The sequence below is a fragment of the Setaria viridis genome, chromosome 5, assembly GCF_005286985.2.
Source record: "Setaria viridis chromosome 5, Setaria_viridis_v4.0, whole genome shotgun sequence".
Classification (NCBI taxonomy): Eukaryota; Viridiplantae; Streptophyta; class Magnoliopsida; order Poales; family Poaceae; genus Setaria; species Setaria viridis.
In genome coordinates, this window is record NC_048267.2 from 12,390,089 (window position 1) to 12,403,524 (window position 13,436).

The 13,436-nt window shown below is 49.6% G+C and overlaps 2 protein-coding genes across 2 annotated transcripts; both read left to right on the forward strand.

The window, feature by feature from the left end:
- Nucleotides 1-6,717: 6,717 nt before the first annotated feature.
- On the forward strand, nt 6,718-9,627 carry LOC117857674 (RAN GTPase-activating protein 2). The gene is made up of 2 exons (XM_034740474.2): nt 6,718-6,966; nt 7,710-9,627. The coding sequence occupies exon 2, from the start codon at nt 7,739-7,741 to the stop codon at nt 9,380-9,382; it is 1,644 nt and encodes a 547-aa protein (XP_034596365.1). The 5' UTR covers nt 6,718-6,966; nt 7,710-7,738; the 3' UTR covers nt 9,383-9,627.
- A 2,258-nt stretch (nt 9,628-11,885) lies between these two features.
- Nucleotides 11,886-13,211, forward strand: LOC117855531 (peroxidase P7). Its single transcript, XM_034737907.2, has 3 exons — nt 11,886-12,169; nt 12,287-12,481; nt 12,582-13,211. Exons 1-3 carry the CDS (start codon nt 11,957-11,959, stop codon nt 13,137-13,139), a joined length of 966 nt encoding a protein of 321 aa, XP_034593798.1. The 5' UTR covers nt 11,886-11,956; the 3' UTR covers nt 13,140-13,211.
- The last annotated feature ends 225 nt before the right edge of the window (nt 13,212-13,436 follow it).

Sequence of the window (13,436 nt, forward strand, 5' to 3'; positions counted from 1 at the left end):
TTTGAGAAGAGCACGGGCTATCTCCTAAGCCCAAGTAAATGCTCCTAGTTGGTTCGTGAGGGAGGACATGATGAAATAGCTCAATCTGTTCGACATATTCTTGAAGTTGAGCGTCTGGATTTTGAAGAAAAATACTTGGGCCTGCCCACGCCCAACAGTCGCATGAAGAGAGGTATTTTCCAGCCACTAGAAGCACGGTTTTTGAAGCGTATGGGTGCTGGTAAGGAAAAGGATATGTCTGCAGCAGATAAAGAGATCTTAATTCAATTAGTGGCCCAAGCATTACCTAATTACATCACGAGTGTCTTCAAGTTAACAGGTGGGTTGTGTGAGGACCTCATGAGGAGTATTCGTGCGTATTGGTGGGGCTCTGAGAAAGGAAGGCAGAAGGTTCAGTGGGTCTCATGTGACACCATGATCTTGCCCAAGGGGTACGGAGGCATGGGCTTCAAGGATCTGAAATTATTCAACCTAGCGTTATTGGCTATGCAGGCTTGGAGATTATTGATCTACCCGGATAGCTTATGTGCTCGGGTGTTGAGGGCCAAGTACTTCCCTACGGGCCATTTACTGGATAAGGTGCCTGCAGGAGAAGCATCGCAAACATGGCGAGCGATTGAACATGGACTAGAACTTCTGAAACAAGGAGTGGTTTGGCGTGTTGGCAATGGAGATTCCATCCGAATATGGCGTGACAACTGGATTCCACGGCCTCATGGTATGTGTCCTCTTGGGAGCACGAGGACATGCAGGTTGCGTAGAGTTTCCCACCTTATCAACCAGCCAGCAAACTATTGGGATGAAGCACTAATCAGGCGTTATTTCTATCCATGTGATGTCGTTGAGATCCTAAAGATTAAAATACCATCAAATAATTGCAATAATTGGATAGCGTGGAATTTTGAGAAGATAGGTATAGTCACCGTCAGAAGTGCTTATAGAGTAGCCATGCAAAGGAATTATGGAATGAGTGATGAAGGTACTAGCTTTAGCTCTGATGGGAAACGTGAGTTATGGAAGAAAATATGGGGTGCTCAAGTCCCTTCTAAGGTAAGAGTGTTTGCATGAAAAATTATCAAGAATGGACTGCCCACAGGAACAAAAAAATACCACCGGCATCTGAAGCAGGAGAGCAGCTGTGAGCTATGTGGAAATCACAGGGAAGACTGCTTTCATGCAGTCATTACTTGCCCACATGTGCGAGCACTGCACCAAGAGCTCAGGAAGCATTTGTCATTGCCAACAGAAGAAGACCTAGTATACACAGGCCAAAGTGGTTGCTTGTACTCTTGGACAGGTATGATCCTGTTACTACTTTGAATTTTCTTATGCTAATAGGGACATGTTGGAATGTTAGGAATGGAGTTCTGCAAGCTGGGGAGCAAATTTCAATCCCTGGGTCAGTGGTTGTCGGATTTAGTAGCCTAGCAATCCTCCAGGGGATTACCCAAGTGGTTGATTTGTAGGCAGGGAGGATTGCGAGATAAAAACTCGAAGGTAATCATGAGAACACGAAGGTTTAGACAGGTTCGGACCTCCGGAGAGTAATACCCTACGTTCTGTGTTTTGCTGGATTGTATTGCTCGTATGATATGCAGAGAGTTGAGATCTCATGCCGTCGGGAGGCATCCTTGGCCGCCTTATATAGTCTGATGACCTAGGGTTACAAGTCGGCTTGAATCTAATCTTAGTCGGTTGTTACATGGAAAGCAATCTGAGTCGGATTACAACAAGTATCCCGCAATATCCGAGCTGATTTGAATCGTCCAAGCTCCTTGACTTGCGCTCCAAGTATCTTCACGTCCTTGGCCCGCACGACCTGGTCGGGTGGGCCCACTTGTCAGGACCGGCCAGTATTCTAGTCGATGGGGATCCATGGGGTACCCATATCCCTCAAGCCCCTGAGTGATGTGTAGGAAAATAGGAACCTGAGGACATTGCAACAAAGTTTGAAATGTGGTTGGCTACAGCTGCGATGGTGTCATAGTGATGGAGAAGCTGCGCAGTGCTCAAAAAAGAAGAAAATTCGAGCGAACGCGGAGCCAAACGCGTAGAACAAAGTCGAGTGCTGAATTGATGGATGGCGGGCATCCAGTAAGTCAAAGCGAAGGATATGGAGGGCGTCGCAAGACGCACTCCATATGGAGCATCCCCCGAGCATTGAAGCGATTAGTATAATCGGTCCAATGGTCAAAAAAGGAGAAAAAAATGATCCTAGAAGCAGGTCCTAGTGCTCGAGCACAAGGATAGGCGAAGCCATGGAGGCACGCCGATCTGAAATAGGTGCTCAGCCCCCGAGTATGAGGACTAGAGGAGCCACGGAGACACGCCAACCTGAAAGAGGTGCCTAGCCCTCGAGTACGAGGATTGGCGGAGCCACGGAGGCACACTGAGTCGCCTCCCACACCCAGCCTCCGAGCCTGGGAGGTTAGCCTAGTGGAAGGAGGCACGCCGAGTCATCTATGGCATCCATCTCCCAAGCCTGGGAGCCGGCCGAGTCGTGAAAGTACACCGAGTCGCCTCCTGCCCCAAGCCAGAGAGGTCAGCCAAGCAGCAGGAGGCTTGCCGAGTCGTCTGTGGCACCCAACCCCCGAGCCTGGGAGCCGACCGAGTCGCGGAAGCACGCCAAGTTGCCTCCCGCACCCGATCCCCAAGCCTAGGAGGTTGGCTGAACTGCGGAAGCACGCCAAGTCACCTCCTACACCCAGCCCCCGGAGCCTAAGAGTCGGCTGAGTGGCAGAAGGCGCACCGAGTCGTATTGTGGCGCCCAGCCCTCGAGCCGAGGGCCGGTCACCACGGAAGCACGCCAAGTCGCCTCCCGCCCCGAACCCCGGAGCCTGGGAGGTCGGCTGAGCGGCAGGAGGCATGCCGAGTCATCTGTGACGCCCAGCCCCCCAGTCTAGGAGCCAGCCGAGCCTCCCGCACCCGGCCCCCGAGCCTGGGAGGTGGGCCTGGTGGCAGGAGGCTAGCCGAGTCATCCGTGGCGCCTAGCTCCCAAGCCTGGGAGTCAGCCTGGTGGCAGGAGGCACGCCGAGTTGTCTGTGATGCCCAGCCCCCGAGCCTGGAAGCCGGACGAGCCGCGGAAGCACACCAAGTCGCCTCCCGCACCCAGACCTCGAGCCTGGGAGGTCGGCTGAGCCGTAGGAGGCACGCTGAGTCGCCTCCTGCACCCAGCCCCCGAGCCTGGGAGGTTAGCCGAGTGGCAGGAGGCTCGCCGAGTAGTTTCTTAGCTGTAAAAGGACAATGCAAACATTATGTAGCACAATGTAGAATATTTTAATAATGGAATAACTCGGAATTTTAATCGGTGTAAAAGTAAATCCTTGAGCGTCCTGCTCTTGTGGGCTATGTAATTTCCTCGGGTAGTTAGCCTGTTACATTTAAACACCTAGCCTTGCTTAGCCAGCAATCTGCTGAGAGCGGATCTCGAGCTTGTAGATGGGGCATTAGAAGATGAGTCGAGGTTTCATGGATTAAAGCGTGTGCTACCCGAGTACTTTAGCAACCATTAAGAGGGACGGACAAACCGCAAAGCTGTTGGAACTGTTCGGGAAAGCGATAGTGTGTGCTGGGCACTCATAGGGTGCAACCCCGACTGCCTGTGTAGTGGACGGACTAAGTTGTATAAGCAGTCGGGGTGTGATCAAGGTGGTCGGCGAAAGTCACAGAGACATGGAGCCGTAAAATATTTAATTAAAAATAAGACTTAGATTGATTCGTGGTCGAGTTGGAGAGTCGGCGTCGTGCCCGAACGAGCAGCCGTCGATGAACAGTTGTTGACGAAACTAGTGTCGAGTCGAAGTAGTCGGCGGTGTTGGCTGCATGGGCAGCGGCACTTGGTATGCTGTCGTCGAGCTGATGCGACCATCGAGTAATCGCCACGCTTGCAATAGGGCACCCGCAGCTTTGCTGTTGACCTGTCGACGACGTTGACGTAGGTGATGATGAATCTGCCGGCGATGAAGCAGTCGTAGGTGATGGTACATCTGCCATCAAGCTCGTTGGGGAGGATCTCACGATCACCCCTACCTGGCGTGCCAACTGTCAGATTTAGTAGCCCGGCAGTCCACTAGAGGGTTACCCAAGTGGTTGTTTTTTAGGCAGGGAGGATTGTGAGACCAAGAACTCGATGGTAATCACGAGAACTCGAAGGTTTAGACATGTTCGTACCTCTAGAGAGTAATACCCTATGTCTTGCGTTTTGCTGGATTGTATCGCTGGTATGATATGTGGAGAGTTGAGATGTGATTCTTTTAAGGCGCCCTTGGCCGCCTTATATATAGGTGATGACCTAGGGTTACAAGTCGATTTGAATCTAATCATAGTCGATTGTTACATGAAAAGCAATCTGAGTCAGATTACAACAAGTATCCCTCAATATCCGGGCTGATTTGAATCGCCCGACCTTCTTGGCTTGCGCTCCAAGTATCTTCAAGCTCGCACGATCTGGTCGAGCGAGCCCACTTGTCAGAACCGGCCAGTATCCTGGTCGGTGGGGACCCATGGGGTACCCATATCCCTCAGTGGTGTTCCTGACGAGATACATAGATGTTCTGTTCCAAGCCTGACAGAACCACCCTGTTGAGGATGAGCGAGGAAAGCAGAAGGTTGCCAATATAAGGGAGACTCGACACACGTCAGAGAAGGTGAATGCTCCCAAGAAAGGGTCTCCTCCATCAGAAGGCAGGCTCAAGATTAATGTCGATGGCGCTTTCATTAAGGAGACGGAGGCAGCGGAAGTTGGAATTATTATTAGAGACCACATAGGTAAGGCATCACTTACGGCTTGGCGATGGGTGCGACATGGTAGGGATGCATACGAGGCAGAAGCACTTGCTTGCTTGGAAGGAATCAGACTAGCTGCAAAGTGGTCGAGGCATGATATGGTACTGGAAGTGGACTGCTCAAGGGTGATCGAAACGTTCAAGTTGGGTGGAGTGAACAGGTCCTTGTGGCGCCTGTCATCATGGATGCCCTGCATGAAAGTCAGCAGTTGCAGAGCTTGAACTTTGCCAAAGTTAGGAGAGAGCAAAATAAGGTTGCGCACGAGTTAGCCCATCTAGCCCTGCGTTCGAACTAGTGTTGTGTTTCCTTTTCCCATATTACTAAGTGTGTTAATATGCTCGTCTGTAATGATACTCCTTAAGTAATAAGCTCTCTCCATTCGGAAAAAAAACACACATAGAGGGAGTGCGAGAAGCAGCATCAGCTGGTAGCAGCTTGGAGTTACCTAACAGTAGATGGCAATCAAACTTTCCATACTAACCATCATGACTCATGAGCAAGGACGGATCTAGTGCGGTACTCGTTCTTCCTTCTCTTTTCTAAAAAATAGAGGAAGGCGCAAAGGATGCTTTATTATTTGTGGGGAGGTAGGGGGCTGGGGCTTGAGCCCCCCTCCACCTCCTAGATTTACCACTGACAAGAAAGCATCAACATGCATTGTGTTTCTTTTTTAGACTGAGCAATTAGAATACGATTGTAGTATCTAAACGCACGCATAAACACACGACTCACACAAACTATACACATATACCGCGCGTCTTTCTAGAGATCGATGAAGTCGAATATAACTCCGTAGATGACGGACACGTCGCATTACCATTGTGACTTTACGCGTATGTCAATGACCTGTCAAAATTATTTTTAGAGAGTAAAATCCATCGTGGGACACCAGAGTCCGATCCAGGGATCGAACTCGAGCAGGCAGCGCTACCACTGGGCTACGAGCCCGTTCTCGCATCGTGTTTCTCCATATATGTTTCATAGGAGTGACCATATCTCGTGTATTCCTAAATTCTAATATACCCCACCACAACCGTGGAGAATCTGACTGCCTCCAATTTAGGAAACATAAGGAATTTCTTAGCTTCCAAACAGCCCACATGGCCGCACAAAGAGAATACATTCACCATAACATGTTATCACTAATCCATAACCTGGCTACTCATTACTAACTCAAACTCAAACTTTGCAATACTAACAACGTTACAAACGCTATGCCTACCCAAATTTGTCAGTAGGAAAATAAATAACCGTTGAGCTGTCAGTAGGCAAAAGCTTGTAGCAAGCCGTCAGTCGACAATTCGAAGTATTTTGACTAAGAATTCATTCATTTGGTAGTTGCTACTACCTCCATATCAAAATATTTGTCACTTTTGATTTTTAGTCATGATGTTTGACCAATCATCTTATTTAAAAAAAATTAAGTAATCATCATTTGTTTTGTCTACGATTTACTTTATCATCAAGGGTTTGTTTGAGCATGACTATCTTTTCATATACTTACAATATATTTCTAGTAAGACAAATGGTCAGGTGTTGAGAGAAAAAATCAACAGTAACAAATATTTCGGTCAAGTATGAATACTGCAAGTCAATCTTTCATATTCTTTCTTACTCCCTCTATCATGAAATACAATGCATTTTTATTTATCCTAATTTTAACCAAGATTATAGAAAATGGCAATACTATTTAGATGTCAAATTAGTATAATTAGATCCATTATAAAATACATTTATAAAGTTTTCTTATTTGATGTTATGTTAATATTCTTCTCTATCACCTCCATCCCATCTCTCCAACAAAAAAGTGGGGCTGCGCAGTCTTATCACTCGTAATATTCGGCAAAGAGAGCCCAGCCCATTTGTGCGGAAATTTACGAAGGCCCAGCAAGTAAAAAACCCTAGTCTCTTCCCAAAATTCCCTGGCCACCCCACCCTCTCGGCCTCCTCCTTTCCAAGTTCCAACAAAACGACGCCGCGCGCTCCCGAATCTCGCCCGCTCACCGCCGCTCCGAGATCCCCCGGCCCGTGCTAGGCTGATACACATCTCGCCCTCGCTGCCCCTCAGCAGCTCGCCGCCCGGGCCAGCAGGCCGTCAGCCCCAGCTCAACTGCTACGGGTCGTCCTTCGTCGGCCGCAGCTCCTCCATCAACTACTCGAGCTCCACCGACCCCAGCCCAGGTCACCAGCCGTCATCCATAGATCCACTCTGAAATTCATTTTTTTACTGTAGTTCCCATTCTCCAGGCTTTTAATGTTTCGCTCGTAGGTAGATTCAGAGTACCAGAGTATCATTCTTTCATTTTCCATCCTGAGATTTTAGTACATATTTTGAACAGTTGAGGTTGACGGAAAGGAGGAATTGGGCCATATGAACTCACCAATCTGACCGAGTGCTTTGCACTGATGCTGGCTGTGGATTTCATTTGCTCTGATTTTTAATTTTGTCTTTCAATAAGATACGCTTGTGGACACTGCAGGAAATTCTAAAGTGCTTTGCTCCGATTGCGGTTGGTGTTACTGTGTATAATGTAATTGAGCGTACTTATATTTAAATAGGCAGCAGATTGTGATGTCTTTTGTTCAAATGATTTGTCCATATGTTTGCTCTGCACACCTCGTACAGCAAGCATATATCTAGTGATTGCATGGCCATACAATTGTAAGCAAACCACTTTAGTGAATTGTTTGCCAGCCTATCCTTGTTTAGTGAATTGATGTTGGTAATGTAGTGTAGACTTTAGTAATTAACCATGCTTAGTTTTATTCGTTTTCTTACAACTGTACTAAAGTTTGGTTCCTCCAGGACACCAGAAAATACTCTTTTCTTCAGTTATTGCATAGTTGATGTATTGCTTTTTTGGCTAGCAGTACCATATCTTATGTTATCACAGCAAGGCTAATAATTCATGTTGTACTATTAGGGTGCCGTGTCAATTTCAAAGCTTTTCACATGGATGCAGCAGCGCAAGACTTCCAACCGAGAACATTCTCCATCAAGCTCTGGCCACCAAGTGAAAGCACGCGCCTCATGCTTGTAGAGAGGATGACAAAGAACCTGTCCACCGAGTCCATATTTTCCCGCAAGTATGGACTTTTGGGCAAGGAAGAGGCTCATGAGAATGCTAAAAGGATTGAGCAGCTGTGCTTTGCATCTGCAGATGAGCATTTCAAGAAGGAACCAGATGGTGATGGGAGTTCTGCTGTCCAGCTGTATGCTAAAGAAACTAGCAAGATGATGCTGGAGGTTCTTAAGAAAGGCCCAAGGACTACTGCAGAACCAGAAGCACCAGTAGCTGATACACTTGAGCCTGGTGATACTGTATTAGATATATCTGGCAGCAAGCGTGCCTTTATCGAGGCAGATGAAGCAAAGGAACTACTAAGTCCACTTACCAAACCCGGAAACTCATATAACAGAATTTGCTTTAGCAACAGGAGCTTTGGTCTTGATGCTGCTAATGTCGCGGGACCTATTCTAGAGTCAGTTAAGAATCAGCTTACGGAGGTAGATATATCAGATTTTGTTGCAGGAAGGCCTGAGGATGAAGCTCTTGATGTGATGCGCATATTCTCCAAAGCACTAGAGGGTTCTGTACTGAGATATCTGAACATCTCTGACAATGCACTGGGTGAGAAGGGTGTCAGGGCATTCAGTGAGCTCCTGAAGTCACAGGAAAATCTGGAAGAATTCTATGTCATGAACGATGGCATATCAGAGGACGCTGCAAAAGCTCTTTCTGAGCTTATTCCTTCAACTGAGAATCTTAAGGTTCTCCACTTCCACAACAACATGACTGGAGATGAAGGTGCTGTCTATGTTGCTGAGATGGTTAAGCGGTCTCCAAATCTTGAGAGTTTCAGGTGCTCAGCAACTAGGATAGGATCTGATGGTAGTGTTGCTTTGTCTGAGGCATTAGGGACATGCACACATCTGAAGAAACTGGATCTCAGGGATAACTTGTTTGGTGTTGATGCAGGGATTGCTCTCAGCAAAACCCTTTCAAAGCTTCCTGATCTTGTTGAGCTTTACCTCAGCGACCTCAATCTTGAGAATAAGGGTACAGTAGCAATTGCCAATGCCCTCAAACAGTCAGCACCTCAGTTGGAAGTCCTTGAATTGGCTGGAAATGAAATAAATGCAAAAGCAGCCCCAGCTTTAGCAGAATGCTTAACAGCCATGCAGTCACTCAAGAAGCTGATCTTGGCTGAGAATGAACTCAAGGATGATGGTGCTGTGATCATTGCAAAATCATTGGAAGTTGGCCACGCAGATCTGAAGGAGCTTGATGTAAGCACGAACATGTTTCAGAGGGTTGGGGCACGCTGCTTTGCACGGGCAGTTGCAAATAAACCTGGATTTATGCAACTGAACATCAACGGTAACTTCATCTCCGATGAAGGGATTGATGAGGTGAAAGACATTTTGAAGGCTGGTAAGAATTCGCTGGATGTCCTGGGCTCACTAGATGAGAACGATCCTGAGGGGGAGCCTGATGATGGTGATGAGGAAGATGATGAAGATGCCAAGGATGATGACGATGAGGATGGGCTGAATTCGAAGCTGCAGAATGTACAGGTGGAGCAGGAGGATTAACCATGCTTAGGTTAACTGGCTCTAGCTCTTGATCCAGTAATCTTCTGAATACCAGCAAGGCTAGATTTTTAGTTATAAACAAATGCACTGTGGCTCCACCATTTATAAACGAGTCATTGCCGTTTGTCAGAACCCTTTTGTAGCTTCTGAACAAGTATTTGTATTGCCATGATCAGGTGAAACTGACTCTTGAAGCTGGCTTGAACTTATTTCATGAACCCTATTTAGTACTCCGATTTATTCTCTGTGATTTTTTCTGAGGCTTTGTTAGTTTATTTGGAATCTGTGCTATTGTGGCATGTCCGCATGTATGGATGTTCCTATGTGGCTTTGTTAGTTTATTGTGGAATCTGCACAAGTAACGGGTGAATCATGTGGTTTTACTAGAATATTGTTGTTTACTTTTCTGAGTGTATTGTTTGACGAATTCATAGATGCATCCTGGAAACAGCTTGCATTTTGCGAGATATGCGAGTTGCATAGTATGCCACTGCATCGGACGGGCCACAGCAACGGGAGACCGTCCATATATTTCTGTTGTAATATTCAGATTGCTACTTGTATTCCTGATGGCAATGCTACTTGCCTACTTCGTGCCTAAGAAATATTCTTACCTGTCCAGTGTCTAGCTGATGTTGCACATCGTTCGTGGCTAAGAATTAATTTCCCTCTCTGCGTATGATTCTGATTATATTTTTGTATAAACAATTGTGTACAAAATTAAACAAGAGGCAATGGTTGGCTTCTATGATTTCTCCATTTTATTTACCTTGTTAGATTTCGTGAAACATAAGAAGTCCTTTGTGTAAATTGCATCCAGGACTAGAATTTCTTAGTTGGCTGTTTGCTGAGAACAAGACTGAACTATTCTTTCTGTGAGGTGCATCTCTATTCATTGCGCATCTCAAAGTCCTGTTCCTCACTGGTTGGTATGCATCATCAGCATGGATCATGGTTCATGTTCGTAAATTAAAGGCAAAATTGGAAAATCTGTAGAAACATAGGTTGTATCCTGCGTACACGAAGGTAAGTCATTCCTGCATTATCATAGTTTATGTTCTAATTCATTTTGATTTCCTGTCTATATATTTATGTATCTAAGCTGCTTCTGAATTTCATATTGTCGTTTTTTTGTCTGCTATTATAAACAGGGCTATATCTAAAAACTGCCACAATCCTTTGTTAGCAGGCGCCATGCCCATGACAAGGAAAACTAAACATGCTTAACTAGACTTTGTATCTCTCTATTTCTTGAGGAAAACTTTGGGGGCTGTGACGGACATTTTGGGCCGTCTTGACTTGCTATTGGGCCCAAAACAATGTGAGAAACGAATCATCATACCTCCTTGTTCTGTCTCCATGCGTTTTCTGATTTGATCGTACTTGATCTCAAGTCCCCCACTCCCCAATGCTTGGTGCCTTGGTCTACATATGAAAAATCACTTCTTGTTTGACAGCCTCTACAACATTTTTGTAACTAATAGATAGAGAGCACTACTTAAAGGTTCAAACCTTGAGCTTCCAATTCACTGGGAAAAAAAGAAAGAAGAGCTGTAGTTTGAATTCAAACCCTTTTGAAGTGAACATGAACCAAATGTTTGGGTTTGATATATGGCTTTTCTGGATCAATCGATTTTCTGGTACACTGATCCCTGCTTTGGTAATGATGATGACCCATGTACTCTCGATATACGCTAGATTATGACACTGCAATCTGGTGTGCCTTATCCGAATGTACGACTGGTCCGGACACGTGCCTTTGCCAAGAATGTGGTGTGGTCGATCTCAGGCAAAGAAACCACTTGATAGCGGGCGCACCATCATCATCTGCCGTAGACTTGAAGCCATGCCAAAGGTACACACATGGATGCACGCACGTTTTCCATTGATCACTGCCCAAGTGCTGATCCTGGTCTGCCCATTAGGCCATTAGTAGCAACCTAGCATGAAGGATTCGCCGCGCACGAGCCGGCGGCGCCCGACAGAAAAATGGCACGAAAACACAGAGCCGCCGTGGTGTCCGTCGCGCCGTCACACGGCGCGCCGCGCGCTGGTCGAGCACGAGCTACCACGCCGTTCTGATACGGGCACACTGCGCGCGTCCGGCGTCCGTCCCCAAGCCGCACATGCCCGGGCAGCGTAGCAGCCTGCAGCCCTGCACGGCCTGCCTGAAGCCTGACGATGCTTGCTGTTGGTTGGTGCCAACTGCCATGCGACACCCGACTTGCCATTGGTGGCGCGCAGAACTAGCACCTCGTCTCGGCCGCCGTGCCCGCTCGGTGACCCGGCGCTAGCGTCCACGGCCGCGCAGCCCCACTCGCTCGCTGGTTGGTGGTCACCGGTCAGGCCTGGACTCTGGCCGGAGCCAGGACACAGCCCGGAACAAACAAACCCGCTTGTCACCTTGCGAGCCAGTTGGGACGCAGCGCAGGGACTGTGACGCAATCCTCTATCTCCACCGCCTCCCGGCTCGCATTCCACTTGCACGCGGCGGCACGGCAGGCCCATATATACGTGTCCGTGCGCGTGAGCACTCTCCATCCAGTTCATTGCACGCTTTACTTCGGTCTGGCGATGGGGTGGTGGCTGTCCCGAGCGCTGTGGCTCTCGGCGCTCGCCGTCGTCGCGGCCGGCGCGCAGGCGCAGCAGCTGTCGCCGGGGTTCTACAACGCGACGTGCCCGGCGCTGCAGGCCGTCGTGCGCCGCGGCGTGGCGCGCGCCGTCCGCAGGGAGCCGCGCATGGGGGCGTCCATCCTCCGCCTCTTCTTCCACGACTGCTTTGTCAATGTACGTAAAACCAGCGAGCGATCCCTTCCTTCTTGCTCCTTTTGTTTTGGTGGCGGTGGTGTCGCGACCGAGGCGTCGGGCTGAGCTTGGGTGGGTGCCATGTTCGCGCGGTCGCAGGGGTGCGACGCCTCCGTGTTGCTGGACGACGTGCCGGGCAACTTCACGGGGGAGAAGAACTCGGGGCCCAACGCCAACTCGCTCCGCGGCTACGAGGTCATCGACGCTATCAAGGCCCAGGTCGAGGCCTCCTGCAACGCCACCGTCTCCTGCGCCGACATCCTCGCCCTCGCCGCGCGCGACGCCGTCAACCTGGTCAGTCATTGCTCTCTCGGTCAGTCAGTCAGTCTCTCGATCAGAGCTTGTGGGTTGGCGACACTGACGCCTGGTGCACGCGTGCCGTGATACAACGCAGCTCGGCGGCCCGAGCTGGACGGTGCCGCTGGGCCGCCGCGACGCGCGCAACACGAGCATGAACGCCGCGAACACCAACCTGCCGCCGCCGGACGCGAGCCTCTCGACGCTCCTGTCCATGTTCCGCGCCAAGGGCCTGGACGCGCGGGACCTGACGGCGCTCTCCGGCGCGCACACCGTGGGGCAGGCCCGCTGCGCCGTCTTCCGCTCGCACATCTACAACGACACCGCCACCAACGCCACCTTCGCCGCGGACCTCCGCGCCAACGTCTGCCCCTTCACGGGCGGCGACGCCAACCTCGCGCCGCTGGACCCGCAGGCGCCCAACGCCTTCGACAACGGGTACTTCCGGGACCTGGTCGCCCGCCGCGTGCTGCTGCGCTCCGACCAGGCTCTCTACGGGAGCGGCGGTGGCAACGGCACCACGGACGCGCTCGTGCGCGCGTACGCCGCCAACGGGACGGCCTTCGCGGCCGACTTCGCCGCCGCGATGGTGAGGATGGGCAGCCTTGTGGGGAGCGGCGGCGAGGTCCGGCTTAACTGCCGGCGAGTGAACTGATGATTTAGCTGCACTGCACGCAGCACCGTTCTGCATTCCTCACCATCGTCAATGGATTATTACTTTAGTTCATGGCGTACGCTTTACAGACGAATGATTATACGCGATGTTCTTCGTTTTCTCGAGGAAGGACAAGGACCAGGAGTCCAGGACGCGCAGATCGGAACCGCTGTTCCTGCCGCGCTGGATTCCCTCGTGTTCCGATCGAAAGGGGGACGGGCCATGCCATCCGATTGCGAATTTGCGATGTCAAGCAGCAGGCTTTTTGACCCCTGGGGCTGATGCGCGCATCATGCG

Bases quoted from the DNA above. Each gene is read 5' to 3' on its own strand.
- LOC117857674 (XM_034740474.2), top strand. From the start codon at position 7,739: ATGGATGCAGCAGCGCAAGACTTCCAACCGAGAACATTCTCCATCAAG.
- LOC117855531 (XM_034737907.2), top strand. From the start codon at position 11,957: ATGGGGTGGTGGCTGTCCCGAGCGCTGTGGCTCTCGGCGCTCGCCGTC. The intron at 12,170-12,286 runs GTACGTAAAACC...GCGCGGTCGCAG, and splicing joins TCCACGACTGCTTTGTCAAT to GGGTGCGACGCCTCCGTGTT. The intron at 12,482-12,581 runs GTCAGTCATTGC...GATACAACGCAG, and splicing joins CGCGCGACGCCGTCAACCTG to CTCGGCGGCCCGAGCTGGAC.